Source organism: Oncorhynchus mykiss, chromosome 10, assembly GCF_057628025.1.
Source record: "Oncorhynchus mykiss isolate SJ-2025 chromosome 10, ASM5762802v1, whole genome shotgun sequence".
Lineage (NCBI taxonomy): Eukaryota > Metazoa > Chordata > Actinopteri > Salmoniformes > Salmonidae > Oncorhynchus > Oncorhynchus mykiss.
This window is the reverse complement of record NC_143031.1, coordinates 39,230,424-39,255,690: the sequence shown is the minus strand read 5'-3', so window position 1 is coordinate 39,255,690 and position 25,267 is coordinate 39,230,424. Positions and strand designations below refer to the sequence as shown.

General features: G+C 41.4%; 1 protein-coding gene across 11 annotated transcripts in view; it reads left to right on the top strand.

The window, feature by feature from the left end:
- LOC110533857 (neuronal PAS domain-containing protein 2) overlaps positions 1-23,271 on the top strand; it is a 72,229-nt gene extending 48,958 nt beyond the window's left edge. For 2 of the 11 annotated variants that reach the window (XM_090186563.1, XM_090186564.1), the window contains exons 7-21: positions 122-242; positions 7,183-7,296; positions 8,265-8,383; positions 9,449-9,531; positions 11,011-11,117; positions 11,441-11,588; positions 11,858-11,942; positions 12,257-12,386; positions 12,633-12,715; positions 14,807-15,004; positions 15,146-15,364; positions 15,525-15,718; positions 16,217-16,309; positions 19,145-19,355; positions 19,476-23,271. In XM_090186563.1, coding sequence (XP_090042689.1) covers positions 122-242; positions 7,183-7,296; positions 8,265-8,383; positions 9,449-9,531; positions 11,011-11,117; positions 11,441-11,588; positions 11,858-11,942; positions 12,257-12,386; positions 12,633-12,715; positions 14,807-15,004; positions 15,146-15,364; positions 15,525-15,718; positions 16,217-16,309; positions 19,145-19,355; positions 19,476-19,718 — 2,148 coding nt within the window. In that variant the 3' untranslated portion in view covers positions 19,719-23,271. Of the gene's footprint in view, positions 1-121; positions 243-7,182; positions 7,297-8,264; positions 8,384-9,448; positions 9,532-11,010; positions 11,118-11,440; positions 11,589-11,857; positions 11,943-12,256; positions 12,387-12,605; positions 12,716-14,806; positions 15,005-15,145; positions 15,365-15,524; positions 15,719-16,216; positions 16,310-16,734; positions 17,179-19,144; positions 19,356-19,475 lie in introns of those variants that run through there. The other 9 variants (XM_021618412.3, XM_090186562.1, XM_021618410.3 and 6 more) reach the window with 5 other exon arrangements.
- The last annotated feature ends 1,996 nt before the right edge of the window (positions 23,272-25,267 follow it).

Here is a 25,267-nt window from a genome sequence, read left to right as displayed (position 1 = left end):
TTTGGACACTGACACTACAGTATGATATGTAATGCCATAACTTATAATATGACTATGATATATGACATGTTCATGGACAATCATGGACCATAGAAACTGACCTTTTATCCTTTTGTATCAGTCAGATATGGTGGACCAAAATATCTTGAACTTCCTCCATGAGCGTGAGCATGGGGAGGTCTATAAGCTGCTATCATCCCACATGCTGATGACTGACCCCATCTCTGCTGACATCCTGGACAGTGAGTATTTATTCCTCCTTTTCACTCTCTCAGTACCACCCTTCTCAGTCCATCAGTACTGGGTCCATCTCCAGCCCTGGCACCACCAGGAATGCTCAGCTTAGGAGATGGCTGTGTATTTTACAATAGTGTTGTTTGATGAGAAGTTTACAATGTTCTTGCCTGTCTCAGAGTGTCTTGGACTGGTGGTGATGAGAAGTCATCTGTGATGTCTAATCAGAGAGCCCATCACCATATGAATTAGCTTTTACATAAATAGTATGGGCAAATGTTTTATTTTTTTACCCTGTTTTCTCCCCAATTTCGTTGTATCCAATTGTTTTAGTAGCTACTATCTTGTCTCATCGCTACAACTCCCATACGGGCTCGGGAGAGACAAAGGTTGAAAGTCATGCGTCCTCCGATACACAACCCAACCAAGCAGCACTGCTTATTAACACAGCGTGCATCCAACCTGGAAGCCAGCCACACCAATGTTTCGGAGGAAACACTGTGCACCTGGCAACCTTGGTTAGCGTGCACTGCGCCCGGCCCGCCACAGGAGTCGCTAGTGCGCGATGAGACAAGGATATCCCTACCGGCCAACCCCTACCTAACCCGGACGACGCTATGCCAATTGTGCATCGCCCCACGGACCTCCCGGTCGCGGCCGGTTACGACAGAGCCTGGGCACGAACCCAGAGTCTCTGGTGGCACAGTTGGCGCTTAACCACTGCGCCACCCGGGAGGCCTGGGTGACATTTAACAAACATTTAAAACATAATTATGTTGTTGTTCATCCACAGGTCTTAACTAGGGTAGCTGAATAAACATTTGTTCTATTTAGTTTTTCTTATTGGCACTATGTTACAGAACAATTATTCAAGTTGGATATAACTTATTTCATGGATGATATCCCCATGTCATGAATTATACATCAAAGCATGCAGTGGCCGAGCAGTCACACACCAAAACCTCCAACACAAGCAGCGATTTTATTCCAGCAGTGGGGGAAATTCTGTTTGACACAGTGTTAAATCTCTCCTGTAGGCATCCATCCAGTTCTATTGTATTTACATGACTATTGCCACTGTGCTTTAGGAGTTCATACTGTACTGTTCTGTTCTTCTGCCGATCTTTCAGCGCGCGTGTTTTAGGGACCACCTGCTATAGACGTCTGACTGCCAATATTTTCACGTGATTCTACATGTAAAATCGGTGCGCACTTGGTATAGCAAATTACGGCCAGCACTCTGTTCAGATGTGCTAAGTACGCTCGGCTATAAAACTATATTGGTGTGATGGAGCCCTTAAATATAGAGCAGGTTGACGTTTATTGGATTGCTGGACAGTTTGGTCCTATGATGAGTCCTTTAGCTAAAAATAGTAGCTGGCCTAGCTGCGTGGATAGGAGTTTTAATCACTGTTATGGTAGCGTCAGTAATCCACAGCAGTGCTGCCTGTATCTAGGGCTCTAGAGACTGACCTCAATCCCACGCTACAATTGTGCTCTTCTGAGAAAGAGACGGGTGTGGAATCGTCTGGGTCTATGTTTAGAACTACAGGAATACAAAGCATAACTGTATTCCTGTACGATACTGTCTCTGGAATAATCATCATCTCCTCCTAGCCTCATTCACAATAGGCAATTCCTGTATTTGTCTTTCATCTCCTTTCTTTCATGTAAAACAACACTGCTTCAGGCCTACTGAGTGGAGCAGTGGTCTAAGGCACTGCATCGCAGTGCTAGCTGTGCCACTAGAGAGTCTGGGTTAGAGTCCAGGCTCTGTCGCTGCGACCAGGAAACCCGTGGGGCGGTGTCCAATTGGCTCAGCATCATCCAGGTTAGGGGAGGGTTTGGCCGGCAGGGATGTCTGAGTTTCATCGTGCACTAGCAACTCCTGTGGCGGGCAGGGTGCAGTGCACGCTGACAGGTCGCCTGGTGTATGGTGTTTTAATTGTTTATTTTTTATTATTATTATTTTTTAAATTGGGGGGGGGGGTGGATCAGCTTCAATATTGTGAATAGATTGTTGCTTCCATCAATGTAATTGTCTGCGTCAGTTCCAATCCCCCATATATTTTGGGGGTAAATATACCTACATACATACAGTGCCTTGCGAAAGTATTCGGCCCCCTTGAACTTTGCGACCTTTTGCCACATTTCAGGCTTCAAACATAAAGATATAAAACTGTATTTTTTTGTGAAGAATCAACAACAAGTGGGACACAATCATGAAGTGGAACGACATTTATTGGATATTTCAAACTTTTTTAACAAATCAAAAACTGAAAAATTGGGCGTGCAAAATTATTCAGCCTCTTTACTTTCAGTGCAGCAAACTCTCTCCAGAAGTTCAGTGAGGATCTCTGAATGATCCAATGTTGACCTAAATGACTAATGATGATAAATACAATCCACCTGTGTGTAATCAAGTCTCTGTATAAATGCACCTGCACTGTGATGGTCTCAGAGGTCCGTTAAAAGCGCAGAGAGCATCATGAAGAACAAGGAACACACCAGGCAGGTCCGAGATACGGTTGTGAAGAAGTTTAAAGCCGGATTTGGATAAAAAAGACAAAAAGATTTCCCAAGCTTTAAACATCCCAAGGAGCACTGTACAAGCGATAATATTGAAATGGAAGGAGTATCAGACCACTGCAAATCTACCAAGATCTGGCCGTCCCTCTAAACTTTCAGCTCATACAAGGAGAAGACTGATCAGAGATGCAGCCAAGAGGCCCATGATCACTCTGGATGAACTGCAGAGATCTACAGCTGAGGTGGGAGATTCTGTCAATAGGACAACAATCAGTCGTATATTGCACAAATCTGGCCTTTATGGAAGAGTGGCAAGAAGAAAGCCATTTCTTAAAGATATTCATAAAAAGTGTAGTTTAAAGTTTGCCACAAGCCACCTGGGAGACACACCAAACATGTGGAAGAAGGTGCTCTGGTCAGATGAAACCAAAATTGAACTTTTTGGCAACAATGCAAAACGTTATGTTTGGCGTAAAAGCAACACAGCTCATCACTCTGAACACACCATCCCCACTGTCAAACATGGTGGTGGCAGCATCATGGTTTGGGCCTGCTTTTCTTCAGCAGGGACAGGGAAGATGGTTAAAATTGATGGGAAGATGGATGGAGCCAAATACAGGACCATTCTGGAAGAAAACCTGATGGAGTCTGCAAAAGACCTGAGACTGGGACGGAGATTTGTCTTCCAACAAGACAATGATCCAAAACATAAAGCAAAATCTACAATGGAATGGTTCAAAAATAAACATATCCAGGTGTTAGAATGGCCAAGTCAAAGTCCAGACCTGAATCCAATCGAGAATCTGTGGAAAGAACTGAAAACTGCTGTTCACAAATGCTCTCCATCCAACCTCACTGAGCTCGAGCTGTTTTGCAAGGAGGAATGGGAAAAAATTTCAGTCTCTCGATGTGCAAAACTGATAGTGACATACCCCAAGCGACTTACAGCTGTAATCGCAGCAAAAGGTGGCGCTACAAAGTATTAACTTAAGGGGGCTGAATAATTTTGCACGCCCAATTTTTCAGTTTTTGATTTGTTAAAAAAGTTTGAAATATCCAATAAATGTCGTTCCACTTCATGATTGTGTCCCACTTGGTGTTGATTCTTCACAAAAAAATAAAGTTTTATATCTTTATGTTTGAAGCCTGAAATGTGGCAAAAGGTCGCAAAGTTCAAGGGGGCCGAATACTTTCGCAAGGCACTGTACATACATACCCATATATATATCATATATACAGTGGGGAGAACAAGTATTTGATACACTGCCGATTTTGCAGGTTTCTCTACTTACAAAGCATGTCTGTTACTTTTATCATAGGTACACTTCAACTGTGAGAGACGGAATCTAAAACAAAATCCAGAAAATCACATTGTATGATTAAGCAATTAATTCGCATTTTATTGCATGACATAAGTATTTGATACATCAGAAAAGCAGAACTTAATATTTGGTACAGAAACCTTTGTTTGCAATTACAGAGATCATACGTTTCCTGTAGTTCTTGACCAGGTTTGCACACACTGCAGCAGGGATTTTGGCCCACTCCTCCATACAGACATTTTCCAGATCCTTCAGGTTTCGGGGCTGTCGCTGGGCAATACGGACTTTCAGCTCCCTCCAAAGATTTTCTATTGGGTTCAGGTCTGGAGACTGGCTAGGCCACTCCAGGACCTTGAGATGCTTCTTACGGAGCCACTCCTTAGTTGCCCTGGCTGTGTGTTTCGGGTCGTTGTCATGCTGGAAGACCCAGCCACGACCCATCTTCAATGCTCTTACTGAAGGAAGGAGGTTGTTGGCCAAGATCTCGCGATACATGGCCCCATCCATCCTTCCCTCAATACGGTGCAGTCGTTCTGTCCCCTTTGCAGAAAAGCATCCCCAAAAAATGATGTTTCCACCTCCATGCTTCACGGTTGGGATGGTGTCCTTGGGGTTGTACTCATCCTTCTTCTTCCTCCAAACACGGCGAGTGGAGTTTAGACCAAAAAGCTCTATTTTTGTCTCATCAGACCATATGACCTTCTCCCATTCCTCCTCTGGATCATCCAGATGGTCATTGGCAAACTTCAGACGGGCCTGGACATGCGCTGGCTTGAGCAGGGGGACCTTGTGTGCGCTGCAGGATTTTAATCCATGACGGTGTAGTGTGTTACTAATGGTTTTCTTTGAGACGGTGGTCCCAGCTCTCTTCAGGTCATTGACCATGTCCTGCCGTGTAGTTCTGGGCTGATCCCTCACCTTCCTCATGATTATTGATGCCCCACGAGGTGAGATCTTTCATGGAGCCCCAGACCGAGGGTGATTGACCGTCACCTTGAACTTCTTCCATTTTCTAATAATTGTGCCAACAGTTGTTGCCTTCTCACCAAGCTACTTGCCTATTGTCCTGTAGCTCATCCCAGCCTTGTGCAGGTCTACAATTTTACCCCTGATGTCCTTACACAGCTCTCTTGTCTTGGCCTTTGTGGAGAGGTTGGAGTCTGTTTGATTGAGTGTGTAGACAGGTGTCTTTTATACAGGTAACGAGTTCAAACAGGTGCAGTTAATACAGGTAATGAGTGGAGAACAGGAGGGCCTCTTAAAGAAAAACTAACAGGTCTGTGAGAGCAGGAATTCTTGCTGGTTGGTAGGTGATCAAATACTTATGTCATGCAAATTAATTACTTTCTGTACCAAATATTAAGTTCTGCTTTTCTGATGTATCAAATACTTATGTCATGCAATAAAATGCAAATTAATTACTGCTTCTCATGTTTAGCACACGGAATGCTTAGGAAGTCTGCAATTTTCTTTTGATTAATGTGCTGTTATCATTCTGTTGACAATTGCTATGGTAATGTGTGTTGCTCTGAGTTGAGGGATCATCACTAATACATACATTATGTCGGGTACTTCTAACTACTCTTGGATAATTTAACTCCGATACTTGAGTTGGAGCTTACAGTTCCACAGAGGAAGCATTTTACTTCTCTTTGAATCCACGTATATATGTAACAATGGAGGGATGATATCAGTCTTGGTTTGATAGGGAATTTTTTTTCTTCTGCACTTTAAATCCCAAATGTATCATTCTCCACAGATCTCTCTTTCTCTCTCTGTTAGAATGGCACAGGGCCATGCTTTATTTTCAGTCTAGCAGCAACACATTGGGTTTGGAGGCTTAATAAAAATTGTATACAGTGACAGTGAGTCTCCTCGGTGTGTTCAGTACATCTGAGCTAGTGCTTTGACAAGTCAGTGGAAGCATTATCTTGACCCAAGGTAACCCATTTAAAGAGGAGCCATGCACTCGCTAGAAAAAAAGAGGAGCCATGCACTCGCTAGAAAATGACATGACTGTGACCATGTGTCTGGATGAAGAGTATTTGGAACATCATCAGTGCTCAGTTTGTAAGAGTGTGTTGATGGCACAGTGACATACATACTCCCTCTCGTCCTCTCCCCCGCTGGTCTCGTTCCCCTGCCAAGTAAAACTTCAGCTGTAGGAACAACACTGCTCAGCCGTCCTATGACAACTGAAGCACACTATGTTGGGTTGAATGCCATTCACCGGGAGCTGTGTGATTTCCAGCCATGGGAGAAAGGCCAACATGTCTGAGCTGTCAGCGGTTGTGAGGAGCAGCAGTTGTAATGGCAAAAATAATCGCCATCATTCTTTTCCCTGAGATTTACCGGCTCTGTCAGAGATTCATCCATTGCACTCACATAAAGTATGAAACTATTTCAAAACAGAGTTTATCATGTTGCAATATGAAGACTACAAGAAGATATACACTACATGACCAAAAGTATGTGGACACCTGCTTGTCGAACATCTCATTCCAAACTCAGGGGCATTAATATAGAGTTGGTTCCACCTTTTCTGCTATAACAACCTCCACTCTTCTGGGAAGGCTTTCCTCTAGATGTTGGAACATTGCTGCGGGGACTTGCTTCCGTTCAGTCAACAGGGGCATTATTGAGGTTAGGCATTGATGTTGGGTGATTAGGCCTGGCTCACATTCCAATTCATCCCAAAGGTTTTCGATGGGGTTGAGGTCAGAGCTCTGTGCAGGCCAGTCAAGTTCTTCCACACCGATCTCGACAAACCGTTTCTGTATGGACCTCGCTTTGTGCACAGGGGAATTGTCATGCTGTAACAGGAAAGGCCCTTCCCCAAAAAAAGTTAGAAACACATAATCGTCTAGAATGTCATTGTATGCTGTAGCATTAAGATTTCCCTTCACCCAAACCATGAAAAACAGTGTATATATATATATATATATATATATATATATATATATATATTATCATCTAAGAAAGGAAGAGCCTATAGAAGATTTGGCAGTAAAATAAATCTCAATTTATTTTTCTTTACGACGAGCATTATGTTTTGTTGAAGACACTCCAGCTAACTCCCGTCTGCTCTTTTTTCCAGGTAAGACACACATTGAGTTCTGCTGTCATTTAGCCAGAGGAAACAGCCACCCAAAAGAACCGCCTACATATGAGTATGTTAAATTTGTCGGAGATTTGAAGTTTCATAACAATGGTGAGTGTTTCTGTTTTTCTACCTCCAGCTCACTTGACATTGGAATGTTGTGTAACACTTTGCAATGTTTTAGTTCCCAAATCTTTGTCTCCTTGACATATTCGCACAACAACAGAAGTGACTTTCCCTGTCAGCAGCCAGAACTATTGATTATCATCTGTATTTTATGTGCCATTTCATCTTTAGCTACTGACTGAGCTACAAACGGATAAAAAGACACCTAACTATGTAGTTATATTAATAAGGCCAACCTCTGCATTCTATTAAGTTTGGAATGAAGATTGGTGCCATGATTATGTCATGAAAACTTACTCAAGACATAAAGCAGGCAGACAATCAAACAGGTTTTTAAACCGTTTCAGAACTGCATATCTCATTGTGGATCACTATTCAAATATCAGGCTAATTGACTGGAAAATTAGACGTATGAGGAAATGTTTCCCTCTCTTCTGAAATGACACTCCGTATTGTTGGGTATTTCCATACTCTTTAAAGTGCGGGACTTCCAGTCATTTGAATAGCATAATGCCATAGTAAAGTCACCAGCGTGTGTGTTGAGATGGAAAGATTGTGTAAAGATATTTGGCACTCGTAGAATAACCCCACACAGCCAATCATAGATTTTTTAGTCTGATTTGCCATTACCCTCGGCTCTTAGCTGGAGATCACTACTCCAGTCCTCAGGGGCCACAATCCTGCTGATTTTCCTTGCTCCAATTAGTGTGTGATTAAAGGGGCAAGGACAAAAAACCCAGCACACACTGATGTGGCCAGGAAACACACAGCGCCTACATCCTCTTGTAACAGATATACCTGTGTGGGGTTGATGGTTGTCACCCAGTGTCTATAATATACTGTTGTAATACACCTAATGGATTGTAGTTGTTCATTCATATTTGCTATTCCTACATCCGTCCTCTGGTGAGATATTTAGAGTGACTGTTGTTTCTGTTGTTTCTGACTCACAGTGCCTACATCTTCTTGTAACGGGTTTGATTTGACATTACCAAGAACCCTGCCGTCATCGTTGGAAGAGCAGGTCTGCCTTGTTGCCACTGTACGATTAGTCACTCCGCAATTTTTAAAGGTAAGATCATGTTCTTTTGTAAAAATCTTTGCTGATTCTATTTGAGAACATACAGATGGTTTATGTCTGTGGATATTACGTGTAAAGAACCGTGGAAAGGTGTTGGAAGAGGGAGCAGAAAATAGTACATTTTGAAAATCCTTGTAAGGCCTGTTTTAGAGCTTTTTGCATTGTTAATCTTCATTAAATGCATGTAAAGTCATGTACTTATTTAGTCATGAAAGAGTAAGACATCACAAAACAGTTCTGAGATCTGGGACTTGAAAAATACTCCATATGTCAGAACTATACATTTTGAAGAAAGAACCTTATAATTCCAAGTCCTTGACTTCCAAGTCCTTGATATTTTATGCGATGGCCCTCTTTTGCAACCAGTTTTGTAGAAGAATGGCTCTGGCTAACATAAATAAATATAGGTACCTTGGAACATGTTTAAGGCCCATTGGAGAGGCATTGTCGTTTTGTCTATCATTCTATATATCAATACAAAAACTTCCCATAGGCTGAGTATTTCACCAAAACATATAAACTTTGCACATTTCATGGATAACTAGCAAGTAGTTTGCTTACTATGGGCATCAGAGACCAGACAATTATTTAAGTTTACTGATACAGATGTAAGCTTCAGCAATGTTCCTAGTTATTTGTCATTTTAGTGAACTATGGCTTTAACAAATATATGGTGAACATGAATTAATGTACTTGATAATGTGGTTTGAAGGAAGTGTATTCTCTTCATTTATGAATTACTTTACTTTTCTATGAAATAACCTTTTTACTCAACCCAAATCCACTTTTGAGAAAAACAATGTTACAATTACAACCCCCTCCCCTAAAAAAAACACATTTACAAATGTTCCAGGATTTTGATACTCTGTACTCTTACCTTTAAGGTGAGGGACTTCATGAGGAATTCATCACTGCAAAACAGTTCTGATGCTTTGATGCTCAATAACTCAAATCTAGAGTTTTCGCAGATAGAACTTTTTATAATTCCAAGGTAGAATAGGTTTTTATAGGATTTAATGACTGGTCTTAAATTCATATTTTTGTTTCTTTGACCAGGATTTGTGTAATGTGGAAGGTCCCTGTGATGAATTCACATCCAGACACAGCCTTGAATGGAAGTTCCTGTTCTTAGATCACAGGTAAGAGGAGCTGAGAAACATCTGTTCCATCTGTTATCAGTCTTTAATTTGATAAGTTTCATAGCCTTTCATAGCCTGATGGAAAGCTACACTATCATCGATGCCCATCTACTGACATCCTCTGGGCTGCACATCTTTAACACTACAGGAACACATAGATTTAAGAGGACAACTGCTGTTCTCTCCTTTCCCCTATGTTGGCATTAACATGATATTGTTGTTTGTAAACTCTGTTAAGTCGTGTGTCATATGCCACGCTGTGTGTCCCTTGGTTACGTGCCATCTGATTGGCTTTGGGTGATCAGGCTCAGTGATCAGCAGAGACTGCTGCTGCTGCTAGTAGCGTGACTGACTGATTGTGCTAGTTTCCACCGTGTGGCCGGGCCTCCTCACCCAGTAAGGCCTTTAAACCTGCTGCCATGCCCTGGATAGTGACAGGGGAGCCCCAAGATTAGTCTGCAACACCAAGAGATAACGACCCTGTAAGAAACATCCCAGACTGCTACGTTCTATCATTCATGACACCAGCGCTGCAGTATCAAATCAAATCCATTAACATTTGTTTTTTCATGTTTATTCTACTACAGACACATTAATTACACATTTAAATTACATTATGTGAGCTGAACATAAAATAGAAAATGAACAAATATATAAAAGCATTTTCCTTAAAGTATAATTTTTTGCAAGTACTAATGTTAATGTCCCCACTACAACAACAAAAATACTTAAATACATGTAATTTTGTCTCTGAAACATTTAATTGAAATACTGTAGAATTCCATTCATTCCTATGGACATCTGCTTCTTCTGGGGAGTGCCAATATGGCCAACCGGTGGTTTCAAAGCCTCTCATTGGCCAATACATAGCATCAGCAATCCAGGGTTTATATATTATTGGGTAAAACCAGGGGAGGAAATTGTACGTTGTGTCCTCTGCTGAGCTATAATTGGACATCTACTGTGCTGGGTTACATTAATGGCTGCCTCCATAATGTGACCTGCATGCCATTCTGAATTTGGCTTATGGGGGCCTAGGCTAAATGGATTTAACTGAGCATTGATGAATGAAATGCATCAAGTGAGCCAAAATCAAGTCATAATCATAGCTGTGATTATACAACATTGCCATGTTTATGCATTTTTGAGGCATGAGAAACGTCCCACTCGCTCAGCCCTAACCAATTTAGAGAGTTGATATTCTGTCAACGTGTCATATCAGTATGCATAAGATGAGATTCTATTGCCCTGTGTGCTTGAGACAATACAGACTTGTTAGGTTTATTTAATCATAATGTTTATGAATTTTTCAATGTACTTGTCAAGGTAGTTATGGAATTATCAATCAAGTTATTCTCTTCAGGGTATAAAATGGTAAATTCGGACAAAATAAATACTCTAGTTATTGTCCCAGTTTAACCAGTCTATTGTTGCCATAAAACATAGTTGTTTAATATCTTGATTATTCTCTCTCTTCAGAGCTTCACCAATCATTGGCTACTTGCCCTTTGAGGTTCTTGGGACTTCTGGCTACGATTACTATCATGTGGATGACTTGGAGCTTATAGCGCGGTGTCATAAGCAATGTAAGCAACTCTCTCCACGTTCTCTCTCTTTCACCCCCCCTTCTCCTACCCTATCTCGCTCTCCCTCCCTACCACAGGATCCAGGCAGCCATTTCACAGAAATAGGTCCTCCTGCTGTAGTTACATTTCTATTTCTGCTTCACCAATGAGCATTAAAAGCCTGGAACTATGAGGCTGCTTAGAGTTTTTCACCCCTGCCCCGATATTTTAGGATGATGCAAACATCTCCTACCTTGTACACTGTGAACTAGGGCAGTGTGGTGTAGTGGTTTGTATATGCCTGACTGCTGAAAATATCCCTCTGTCTTGTGTTGTCTTCACAGTAATGCAGTTTGGGAAGGGTAAATCCTGCTACTATCGGTTTCTAAGCAAGGGTCAGCAGTGGATCTGGCTCCAGACACACTACTACATTACATACCACCAGTGGAACTCCAAGCCAGAGTTCATAGTGTGCACTCACACAGTCGTCAGGTAAACCTAATTCCTCTGTCACTCTCTGTCATGTTTGGTATTGTATACTCTAACGCCTCCTGAGGGGGAGAAAGTTATCGCCTCCCTGTAGTTCGAGATCAGTCGAGTGTAGAGCTATTGAACCTTATCTACTGCATTAGGGGTCTGTGGTATCTGTCTGTCATTTGATATTGTACATTTAGGATGAATATAATGGGAAAGCTTGACTTATGGGCAGATCATTTGGCATTTGATCTTTCTTTCTATTGCACTCTTTCACGGACTTGTAGTTATGCGGAGGTGCGAGCGGAGAAGAGGAGAGAGTTTGGCTTGGAGGAGACGTCCCCTGACATGGCCACTTCGTCATCCATGAAGGTATGAAGAAGAGACTCTACGATCAAATATAAATGATGAATCGTGAAGAATGTTACAATAACATACAGTATTCAAGTTTCATAATGCGTAGCCATTTTACCAAGGCGAGTTCCAGTTGTAGTAATCATGTACAGTAGTGCTTTAACTTCCCACTCCAATGTCAGTGTTCAGAACTGAATGGGATGATGAATTGCCATGGAAATACGGCTCTATCCAGTGTCAGGCTGTTAATTCAGGGTAAAAGCAGATGTGTGTTCCAAATCTTGTTTTTGGTGCTGTCAGTACTTAATGCTCCTCTATCCTGTGTGTTTCAGGCTCAGGAGGTGTACCTGGACATCTGTCCCAATCTGGACCCCTCCGGACTGGACAGGATGAGCGGGGCACGCTCAGTGTCCTCCCACAGCTCCCGGAAGTCCTCCCACACGGCCCTGTCCGACACGGCATGTCAGTCCCCCTGCTGCTCTCTTTGTCCAGCTAACCCAAACACCCCCATACTGGATCAGTCCGTTCCGACTTGAACCCTGTACCATACAACACCACTCTCACCCTATTCCAAACTCTGCACCACCACACACTTACTTAATGTATACTATTTTGAATTTAGATGGTTAATTATGAAGTATGCATAACCTTCTACAGTACCTATTGAAACATTTTTCCCAGCAGCCAACTCATCTTTGCGGTACACAGATGCTTGCACACCATCACGGCAGTCTGCATCCATCGCTGGGACAGAGAAGAATTTGTCCAGACTCGCACCCAGTAGTGCAAAGGTAGACTTTGGGGCTAAACTCTTTTGACCTCCTTCCCCAACTAAGCCTCCCCCTTTCTCCTACCTGCAGCCAGCACTCCGCAATGGTTGGTGTTGAGTTTTCCTGTCTGTCACCTGCCTGCCTGCTCACGGTTTGTCTTGTAGTCTCACAGTATTATGACTGCTTGTTCTTGTTTGTTGGTTTAATTGCTCGTTCAATTGCGTGAAATGCTTCCACACCCACTTGATTTTAGACCACACCAACGCCATTTAGGATGACCATAATTTAGATGTAAATATAGCTGATGTTTAACTTCTACACTGAACAAAAATATAAATGCAACATGCAACATTTTCAAAGACTTTACCTCAGTTACAATTCATACTAAGAAATCAGTCAATTGAAATGAATTCATTAGGCCTTAATCTATGGATTTCTAATGACTGGGAATAAAGATATGCATCTGTTGGTCACAGATACCTTGAAAAAAAGGTAGGGGCTTGGATCAGAAAACCAGTCAGTATCTGGTGTGACCACCATTTGCAGCGTGACATCTCCTTCGCATAAAGTTGATTAGGCTGTTGATTGTGGCCTGTGGAATGTTGTCCCACTCCTCTTCGAAGTTGCTGGATATTGGTGGGAACTGGAACACACTGTCATACACGTCGATCAGGAGCATCCCAAACATGCTCAATGGGTGACAAATCTGGTGAGTATGCATGCCATGGAAGAACTAGGACATTTTCAGCTTCCAGGAATTGTATGAAGATCCTTGCGACATGGGGCCATGCATTATCATGCTGAAACATGAGGTGATGGTGGCGGATTAATGGCACAACAATGGGCCTCAAGATCTCATCACGGTATCTCTGTACATTCAAAATGCCATCGATAAAATGCAATTGGGTTTGTTGTTCCGTAGTTTATGCCTGCCTATACCATAACCCCATTGCCACCATGGGGTACTCTGTTGACAACGTTGACATCAACAAACCACTCGCCCACACGATGCCTTACACGCTGCCGGGATTAATTTGTGAAGAGCACACTTCTCCAGCGTGCCATTGGCCATCGATGGTGGGCATTTGCCCACTGAAGTCGGTTACGACGCCGAACTGCAGTCAGGTCATGACTCTGGTGAGGACGACGAGTACGCAGATGAGCTTGCCTGAGACGGTTTCTGATATTTTGTGCTGAAAGTATTTGGTTGTGCAAACCCATAGTTTCATCAGCTGTCCGGGTTTCTGGTCGTAGTCGATCCTGTGGGTGAAGAAGCTGGATGTGGAAGTTCTGGGCTGGCGCGGTTACAAGTGGTCTGCGGTTGTGAGGCTGGTTGGACGTACTGCCAAATTCTCTAAAATGATATTGGAGGCGGCTTATGGTAGAGAAATGAACATTCAGTTGTCTGGCAACAGCTCAGGTGGTCTTCCTGTAGTCAGTATGCCAGTTGCACACTCCGTCAAAACTTGAGACATCTGTGGCATTGTGTTGTGTGACGAAACTGCACATTTCAGAGAGGAATTGTATTGTCCCCAGTACAAGGTGCACCTGTGTAATGATCATGCTGTTTAATCAGCTTATTGATATGCAACACCTCAGGTGGATGGATTATCTTGGCAAATGAGAAATGCTCAGTAACAGAGATGTAAACAAATATGTGCACAAAATCTGAGAGAAATCAGCTTTTTGTACATATGGAACATTTCTGGTATCTTTTATTTCAGCTCATGAAACATGGGACCAACACTTTACATGTTGCTTTCATATTTTTGTTCAGTGTAGATGCAAAACTACTATTCTCATGTATGTTAAAATTGTCTCAAGATGATCACTTCAACTCATCTGAGATGAGGCCCAGTAAAACCATCTCCAACATCTACATGAAATGGAAACAAGAGCTGGAAGTGCTAATCAAGCTGTAATGATTGGGAGGGTGATTTCTGTGGTCCTCAAGTTATTGAGTGCTGTATTTCTGAACTACTGTAAAGCCCTCCTTGGCTCTGAAAATGTGTGTGTGAGCAGCTGTGAAGGCTTGTGCCAGAGCATGACCCATACATGGTACTGTGATATGAACTGCCTTTATCATGATGGCTGTGTATCCTATTCTTCCAGTCGCAGCAACAACAACAGAAGCCACAGCAGCAGCAACAGTCCATGTACCAGCAGCAGCCTCCTGAGCCTCAGCTAGGTGTCATGCACCAGCTCAAGGAGCAGCTGGAGGAGAGGACACGCATCCTGCAGATGGACATCAAGACTCAGCAACAGGAGCTGCATGACATCAAGGAGAAGCTGCAGCTGGCTAACCTCCAGGTAACCATGCTTACCGCTAGTCAGACGCCCTGCCTAAAACGATCCCAAAACCTAAGCTAATTGTTGTACAGTGGGATACAGTAGCTAATCCCTCCCTCGTGTGTGTGTGCGTGTGTGTGTGCGTATTTGTGCGCACTGTAGATGTTGTTACAGCAGCCGGTCCACAGTGACTTTGGACAGGTCCAACAGCAGCAGCAACAGGCTCAGCATCAGGGTCCAGGGAGACCAGCCCAGCAGCAGCAGCAGGCCCAGTCTGGGGTGATCAGGCAGGCTTCGAGCCACTCCAAACAGCCTCTTCATGGAGCCCACGGCTCGTCCCCTCACTCTCTCCTCACAGAGCACAGCACACCCTCCCCTCAGGTACCCCAGTTCTCCCTCCGTACTCTTATCCCAATAGCTTTCAACGTTTACTTTGTATAGAGTAAGCAGGGTAATATTCTGTCAAGATGTACAAGGAAGTGGGGTTTGCATGACTGTAGTCAACCTGGTAGTAGTTTCAGTGTTGTTGTTGTTGCTTTAGGTGCAGCAGAGGTTGATAAGGAGTGCAGGCGGGCAGATGCAGGCAGTCAGTCTCCCGGTGCAGACCCATGCCAACTTGACCATGCCCTTCTACAGCAACCCCATGATGTTCTCTCAGCAGACAACCACACAGGCACTGCAGGACGTAAACCAAAGACACTCAGACTCGGAGTTTAGCCAAGAGAGACAGCTACGGTGAGCCCTACAGACAGTAAACCACTCAGTCTGATTTCTTGTTGCAGAATTATTTTCAAGAACATTGTTGTCGAAAGTCTTCTTCATGGTCAGTGTAATTCAGCCTTTAGTTTGGTCTAAATTGAAGCAACATTTTGGGAAACAATTGACATGGGAAGCTGTATTTTATCAAAACAAAGCTTTATGAGTTGAAGTTGAAATCATATCTACATTGTATGAATTCCGAATGAAAGAACACCTGCTTTACACGTGCTTATGCTAACCTTGAAGAGAAAGTTTAGGGTTACATTGGAGAGGTAATAGTCTCATTGAGTCACAAAACCTTTTGTCCTGTCCATTGTACTCACACTGTGTTTGGAAAATTGAGAAATATATCACGGGTGGAAAATAACAGCTTGTGCAGTCTGTCCCCATGGCCCAGGAGGCTTTTTAAAATGTATTTTTTAGAAAGGTTGTAGTATTAGCTTTGAGAATGACACAGACTGTTCTTTCTGGCAGCATGCTGCTCAACCAGCCAGTGCAGACACTCGTACCTGATAGCCGTGTTAGCTCCCAGGCTTCCCAGTGCAACACAGCCATCCAGCAAACCAAGTAAGTGTGTGTAATCATTATGTAACAGACACATCTCAACATCAACTGTTCAGAGGAGACTGCGTGAATCAGACCTTCATGGTCCTTCAGACCTTCATGGTACACCAATAATAAGAAGAGACTTGCTTGGACCAAGAAACACGAGCAATGGTCATTAGACCGGTGGAAATCTGTCCTTTGGTCTGATTAATCCAAATTTGAGATTTTTGGTTCCAACCGCCGTGTCTTTGTGAGAAGCAGAGTAGGTGAACGGATGATCTCCGCATGTGTGGTTCCCACTCTGAAGGAGGAGGTGTGATGGTGTGGGGGTGCTTTGCTGGTGACACTGTCTGTGATTTATTTAGAATCCAAGGCACACTTAACCAGCATGCCTACCACAGCATTCTGCAGCAATACGCCATCCCATCCCATTTGTTTTTCAACAGGACAATGACCCAACACACCTCCAGGCTGTGTAAGGGCTATTTGACCTAGAAGGAGAGTGATGGAGTGCTGCATCAGATGACCTGGCCTCCACAATCACCCAACCTCAACCCAATTGAAATGGTTTGGGATGAGTTGGACCGCAGATTGAAGGAAAAGCAGCCAATAAGTGCTAAGCATATGTGGGAACTCCTTCAAGACTGCTGGAAAATCATTACAGGTGAAGCTGGTTGAGAGAATAAAAAGAGTCTGCAAAGCTGTCATCAAGGCAAATGGAGGCTAATTTGAAGAATGTAAAATATATTTTGATTTGTTTAACACTTTTTTTGGATACTACATGATTCCATATGTGTTATTTCATAGTTCTGATGTCTTCACTATTATTCAACAATGTGATCCTATAGTAAAAATAAAGAAAAACCCTTGAATGAGTAGGTGTGTGCAAACTTTTGACTGGTACTGTATATGTAGTGAAATATGGGAAGAATGAATGCATTTATCCTTGAACTGAACTGAATGTACTTAAAACACATGATATACCCTCAGTTGCAAAGAATCACACCATACCCACATTTTAGCACTACTGATCTACATACACTGAGTGTACAAAACATTAAGAACACCTTCCTAATATAGCGTTGCACCCCATTTTGTCCCCAGAACAGCCTCAATTCGTCAGGGCATGGACTCTACAAGGTGTCAAAAAGAGTTCCATAGGGATGCTGGCCCATGTTGATTCCAATGCTTCACACAGTTGTCTGGATGTACTTTGGGTGGTGGACCATCCTTGACACACACGGGAAACTGTTGAGCGTGAAAAACCCGGCAGCGTTGCAGTTCTTGACACACTCAAACCGGTGTGCCTGGCACCTACTACCATACCCCGTTCAAAGGCACTTAAATATTTTGTCTGGCCCATTCACCCTCTGGGCTCTATTTTAACAAACCTAACGCAATGGTAAATCTAAGCACATGCGTTATAGTTTCAGGGGTGTGGCAGAATTCATTTGGCTATTTTTACTATTACAAATATCAGCTCACTTGCTGGCATTGGCGTGAAAGGGCTGGGTTTTGATGAATAAACAAGTTGTGGGTGTGTCGAGGCTTGGCCCCTCACTGGCCAATCAGAACGTGCTCCATGGCGAAGTATGTGGTTCCTTTAAGTTGTGTATTTATGGTATTTTATACATTGAATCAACTCCAATTCCAATGTTAGTTCATTATAGTTTGTTAAATGTCTCACAGAAATTAAATAACAAAATGTAGACCTATCTTTGCTAAATATAGGGTAAGGGAGTCATTATAGTAGGCCTAGGGTAAGGGAGTCATTATAGTGGGCCTAGGGTAAGGGAGTCATTATAGTGGGCCTAGGGTAAGGGAGTCATTATAGTGGGCCTAGGGTAAGGGAGTCATTATAGTGGGCCTAGGGTAAGGGAGTCGTTATAGTGGGCCTAGGGTAAGGGAGTCATTATAGTGGGCCTAGGGTAAGGGAGTCATTATAGTGGGCCTAGGGTAAGGGAGTCATTATAGTGGGCCTAGGGTAAGGGAGTCATTATAGTGGGCCTAGGGTAAGGGAGTCATTATAGTGGGCCTAGGGTAAGGGAGTCATTATAGTGGGCCTAGGGTAAGGGAGTCATTATAGTGGGCCTAGGGTAAGGGAGTCATTATAGTGGGCCTAGGGTAAGGGAGTCATTATAGTGGGCCTAGGGTAAGGGAGTCATTATAGTGGGCCAAGGGTAAGGGAGTCATTATAGTGGGCCTAGGGTAAGGGTCATTATAGTGGGCCTAGGGTAAGGGAGTCATTATAGTGGGCCTAGGGTAAGGGAGGCTTTGGTTTTGAAAATATGAAACGCAAAACAAGCAATTGTCACAGGAAAATAACTTCTAAATACGAGGTTCACCGGTACAGATGTTCTCATTGCTCATTTCATAATGGGCATGGACACGTAGCTTACATCATGGAGGGGGTTTTATTTGTGTCCAAAACTGCACCTGCATGGCTAAAATAACGTGGGTCTCCCTATAATACATAGATAAAAATGGAATGTCAGTTCACTGTTTTGCGACTGTCAAACATACTTTTAAAAAAAATAAAGCCTTGGTGATTAAGAGGTAATTCAAAACGGTCTCAGGATCCAAACCGTTTATTGACAGTCTTGACTTTTTGGCGACTGCATTGGCAGGGGGAAAAAAATACTTAATTAAGAGGAGGGAGGCTATGCTTGGTTTTTAATCAAATAAAACAAAATGGGAAAAAAACTTTTGTTTTTTATGTTTCTAAATAACGTGCGTTTGACACTAACACCGCCGTAACACCAGCCGAAAATAGAGCCCTCTGAATGGCACACACATTCTGTAACTATCAACATAGTAAACGTATTTGACCTGTTGATTGCACCCATCCCTTCCCAGATACACCCTGGAGCAGCAGATGATGACCCCGTCGTTTCCCATGCAGCAGGTGAACTGCAACGCTGTCCTGGTCCCCTCTCCCGTCTTCACGTCCTCTATCATGATCCCTCACAACAGCTTTATCACGCACCAGGCCCAGCCCACCTACCACGCTCAGCAGCAGGCCTGCCAGCACTCTCTGCAGCTGCAGCAGCCCCAGCAGTTCTTTCAGGTACAGTAGTAGTCCTACTACTTGCAGTAGTGTGATAGCAGGCCTTGGGCTGGAGGGGTTTGGCTCACTCTGTAGAACTAGTATCGCCTCACTTATGCCCTGATCCCTTTCTGTTGATAGATGCAGCCCCAAGGACTCTTACACAGTGGAACCACTCAGGCTTTTTTCCACACTACTAATGTCCCACAGCAAGGTACTGTCAGTTATATTCAACAACAACCGCAGCAACAACAACAACCGCAACAACAGCAGCAACAACAGCAGCAACAACAGCAGCAACAACAGCAGCAACAGCGGCAACACCACCATTCCCAAAACCAGCCTGGCAGCCTTTCAGACTTCCGAAATATGCTCACTCAGTAGCACCGAAGACACAAACAGTGGTGAGATATTTTCTGAAACTTATTGTTACAGGTTTGGTGGCAGAATTCTATGGGATGCATAGAAGACACAGAGAGGCATATTTGGTCCCATGCTGTGCTGTGTTCTTCACTGTTTAAGAAGCCATTGTGGCTTTTTTTACACAGCAAAAACAAAAGGTGAAAATGCTAATATTCGCTGCAGCAACATCTCTGTCCCACTCCACTGTGCTACTGGAGGACATGCTTACTCGTCATATTTCATCATGACACTGCTGGATGGAAAAAAAACGATCAAAGTAATCAACAGGAAAACGGTGCTGCTGTGTGTTTTCGTGCAGATGTGTTTTCAACAAAAAGAGAGGTTGTTAGGTGAGCCTTGTTGTGCACTGACTGCACTGTGGTCATACCATCTGTCCTGTTGTTTCCAGAGAGTAAACACCTGCAGTGAGCATTTACTCCTTCAAAGTTGCATCTTCATTTCACATGAAAAACACTTGTCTGTAGGTTATGGTTTTGCTGTGCATACATACATACATTTGTTTTGACATAGGAAGACTATTAGGAAACAGTAGTTTCAAGGAAACATAAAGGAAGGGGTTCATTTTGATGTTGGACGTGTCGTCTTTTCATCAAACATTCAGTCAGCCACTCCCAGACATAGTTGATATCATTATTAAACACTGAAGTATATTCACCACTCAACACTATTAATCCATGTTTGGGGAAAAAATATTTTGCATGACTGACACAGCAACAAATGTCCTCATACAATTACTATTATTTTCATTATAGAATCAAATATTTAGACATGATTTTTTCTAAAAGCGAACAATAGTACCAATTAGTTATGGCAACATTTGTATTCAATAATTCATAAAAATCAAGCTTCATATTCTTTATCCACACCTTAATGGAAAGAGCAAACCTTATTAGTAGACTACCATAGCATGTTTGTTTATTTATCATACATTTCTAAACAAATTTAAGCTGTTCTACTGGGTGTGTTTTTAATCAGGCATTGAAAGATAAGTCAATAAGGTCTTAATGCATTAACAGCTACTAACAGCACAGTAACAGTAGTTTGTTGCCCAAATCACCTAAGAACTCATTGTTTTGTATCAAGTGTAACAGATGCTGCAATGATTAGGAAGACATCACTAATATATTGTAGTTGTCTTACATTGATTATGTATACTTTCATAACGTAATTCTTTTCTCAGGTTATTTGTGGAAACAAATATTCTCAGTATTACATTAACAATTTGTACTTTTCATAATTTGTTGGTTACAGTTTAATTGTCTATATTTGGTAATCTTTGCAATTCAGCAGAATGTTGTTGATTTTTGGACTATAGAGACTATGTGTATTTATCCATGAATGAGTAATTATGTCCATACACTGGTGATTTTAGGAATACTGTGTATGAAGAAAATACTAACCAGAGACAAATGGCCTGCTAATGTAAATTACAATCAAACTGACCACTTAAAATAATACTACGTATTTCCTATTTACTTTTTTTTCTTCAAGTTCCATACGTTTTCCCCAAATAACTACAACAGTAGGTATCTGATTTGAGTTGCCCTACCCCCATTAGATATTGTAATATTTGAATGGGAAAGTCCTACTGTGAAACACTTATATCCTGTCAAACAATGAGAGAAATGTATGCCTCAATTTCCCTTTACATTCACTAGCCATAACAAAATGGAACAACATATTGGAATTCTAATCTAAACTAAATGTGCCATTTCACATGAAGTGAAGGTTGAAATGCATTGTGGAGTGATAAGAATCTTAAATTGTACAACGTTTATGACAATCCTACCAATCTCTGCTGTGGACATTGAGTCGCTATCACTTCATCGGTTATAGTCACTCTCACGAAGACTGGTGCTGTTCATCTTGGTTGAAGAGATCAAACAAAGTTCTAGAATTCTTATAGTATGTGTCGTTTTAATTTAGAATAAATGATTTATGCTGTTGAAATTATGGTTCTAGGCAAGTATGTACTCATGTAAAAAAAAAAAAAAAAAGATATAGTTGTATACTATAAACTAATGTACTATGTGAATTAAATGGAAATATCTTTAACATTCCTTCAACCATGAATATCAGCAGTATCTTTACTGAGGTACAGCTTGTATCTGCTGAAGACTTTGTTAGAATGGCTTAATCTACACTAAAGACTCAGGTCAACTCTTCTCAGAGTGATGCTGGCATCATGAAAGGGGGCCATATTAGATTCAGTAAAAACTTGTTGGCCTCTTGCTGGGGTCAGCCCAACATAAACATTGTTTTAAGCGATATGACGAACACATTGTTTCAACATAGTTTTACTGTGTCAGTTTGTTATTACTCTAAAGACACAACAGTGACTCTATTCAAGACCTAGATGCAGATTCGTTTAGAAACGGTCCTGTTAACATACTCAATCCTTTTTAAATCCTGTTTGTTGATAGTCAGCTAAATATGTCACCCGGGTTGGCCTCCACTCAACCTTATCATTCAGCAAATAACTGTTGTTGGTTCAATGTGCGCAATGCCCAATCATATAGTAAACTGCCTTTTGAAGCTGGTTGAAGGAACATGTAGTGTATGTTTAATTATCAAGCTCATAGAATAATAGTAAAACATGTTCTCAAAATTGTCCAGTGTGCTCTCTAGCTAACTGTAGTTTATCCTCCATCTTGTGTAAAGAATTTGCTTTAGTTGCCCCTATTTGCACCCACAGGCAGTTATTCAATTTCCATTTTAACCCAGTCCCACAGATGATTTCCCACAGAGGTCATACTGATAGCCATTGTGTGTTTGCTGTGTATTGCTTCAGTTTATACAAAAGTTCATGTTTATTGGTATTTGTTTGTTAATTGTGATTGCTACACTAGATCAAATGATACTGTTACTCTCTTTTGATTCTGTTGAATCTGTCTCCCCAGCAGTAGAATACACACTTTGTGTTTTACCGTTTGACTGTAGTTTTATGTTCATTGATTCTTCATCAAGTGTCATTCTTTTTGTGACCTTCATTTTTACATTTCTGACCTTTTAGAAGTGACTGCGCATCCTTGCAGTATATGGGGTGGAGAGTCCATGAATGAATACTGTATAAAATGTGCCAGGAAGAAGTAAGACACAAACAAAAAAAGAACCTGGTACTGTACATAACAGCCATTTCATTGCAGAAAACGAATTGAAAATATTGTATTATAGAGTGTACAAAAAATGTTTAGATTATATAGTTATTTTATAAGATGTCAAATAGATTGAATATGTATGTATGTATGTATGTATGTATGTATGTATGTATGTATGTATGTATGTATGTTACATGATTTTAAAGTAAAACAAACAGAAGTATTTTGTAACACATTATTAAAGTGTCTTATTGGGGAGCTGAGTTTTTTATTTTCTTCAATTCAGCAAGTTGGTGTTGCACAGTTGATAATATTGTATGGCTTGTTTTTCTCTCTGTATATACCATCAAAAATAAAATTGTAACATATTAATATTGTTTTAAAATAAATTAATAAAAAAAGTTTACATTCTGAAACCGCTTGGATATTAATTTTGTGTAGTGATATTGAATTATTTCCACATCAATCTGGATAACATGCTTTGAAAAAAAATATATATAATACATTTGGTGCACTTTATTCTGCGTGTTTTCATTAACCCATTAATGTCAATATCAAAAAACACAGGCCACATTGACATTTTAAGATTGACACTAGAAGTATGAAATAGTGGAGGTATGCCGTACCAACGTGAGCATAGCATAATTAGCACAAAATGGCAAAAAAAACTATAGACTATTACACTATTATTTAACATTTCTGCGTGTCAATCACATGAAAATTAGCGAATTGACTTTAAACCCGGTGCCATACGCTCCAATTTACCTTGTGGTTCGAGGAGACCAATTTTGCCAAGGCGGAGATGTGAGACCGAGACGCGCATGGACAAGGTGGAAATGAGTGGCCGAGACCCGAGGCGCGTGTGGACAAAAGTGGACTCATCAATTCAGGCTACAAGTGTAGGCCTAATGAAAATCGTCATCAAATTGCAGGTGCATAGTGCACAGTTGTGGTTTGGATGCTGGAATTATTTTGTGAGTGGACGAATGATGCGCGGGTTGACTCATAACCTGCATTCCCTGCTGTTATAGGGTCATTAAATATTATGTGGCTGAAATGCGGGTGGGTGGCCGGCGAGTTGAATAAAGAGAAACAATATTTTTAAATATCCATACATTTATAATTATTGTGCAATTTATACAGGCTACAGTATATTGAGGTTTTTCTTTCATTCTTTCAATCTATCTGGTATTAGTGCATAAACCTAAACTTTAGGGATTAACTGTATGCGTCAATCGCCAAATAATGCTTTTGGGAATGGGCAGAAAAATGTAACGTCAATCCACAAAGGCTAAAAGGACATTGTCGAAGTTTAATTCAATAAACAAAAGCTGCGAAACGAGAGATGGAAAAGAGAAGGGAGGGCCAGAAAAGTAATGTTTGGAAAATATTTGAAGTGGTAAAAGAGGATGATAGCAGGCTATATTATGTGATGATTGTGAGGCACTATACAAATTCGACAGGGACTTCAAATAGGCCTATGGCATGTCAGGGGAACTGTAGCCTACTGTTTAGATGGGTTACATGAATACTGAAATTTGGACACTGACTGTAGGTCTATAACCTCTCACATAGCCTTAATAATAACTCCTGCAGAATTATGCATTTTTTTCAAGTAAAATTATACACCAAATTAAGGAGAAATTTGGACTTGGGAACAGGTGGAGAGTGGAGAAATATGATTTATTTATTTATGCATCTTGAGAGAAGAGAATTGTAATGCTCAGTTAGATACCATCTGTAAAGGTATTGTCTTCATCACAACAGCTGATAGATAGTATTTCAACCACATAAAATATGCATCGAAGCCGAACTGAAATCTTATCAGAAACCAGTTGGCTCGTTTTCACAGCTTTCTTTTCCTTACAACCAGTAAAACTGATGTCATTTGGACATTTTTCACAGAATATAGACCTTTTTTGTTACTGTATTTTCTCCCCAGTCCCTAAACATCTTTGCTCTGCGAAAGATGAGAGAAAACTTGATGTCAACTAGATTGAAGCATTCGTTCTATCCATCTATTAGGATACATTATTCTGCTGAGCATGGGTTTATTTATCTTCTAGGGCCTCATAAAATGCCAAAAGAGAAGCTACATGTATTTAATTATAGACAAGTTGACTAACAAATAGCCTACCAAAATGAAAAGTATAAGCAGAAACATAGTGTGTCACGATCGTCGTAAGGAGCGGACCAAAACGCAGCGTGTTATGTGTTCATGCTGATTTTTTAATTAAAGAAAGCACTGAACACTGAATACAAACTATACAAGACAATAAACGAATAACGACCGTGAAACTATAATGAGAACTGTGCTGACACAAGCAACTAACATAGACAATCACCCACAATGACAAAACGGGCTACCTAAATATGGCTCCCAATCAGAGACAATGACTAACACCTGCCTCT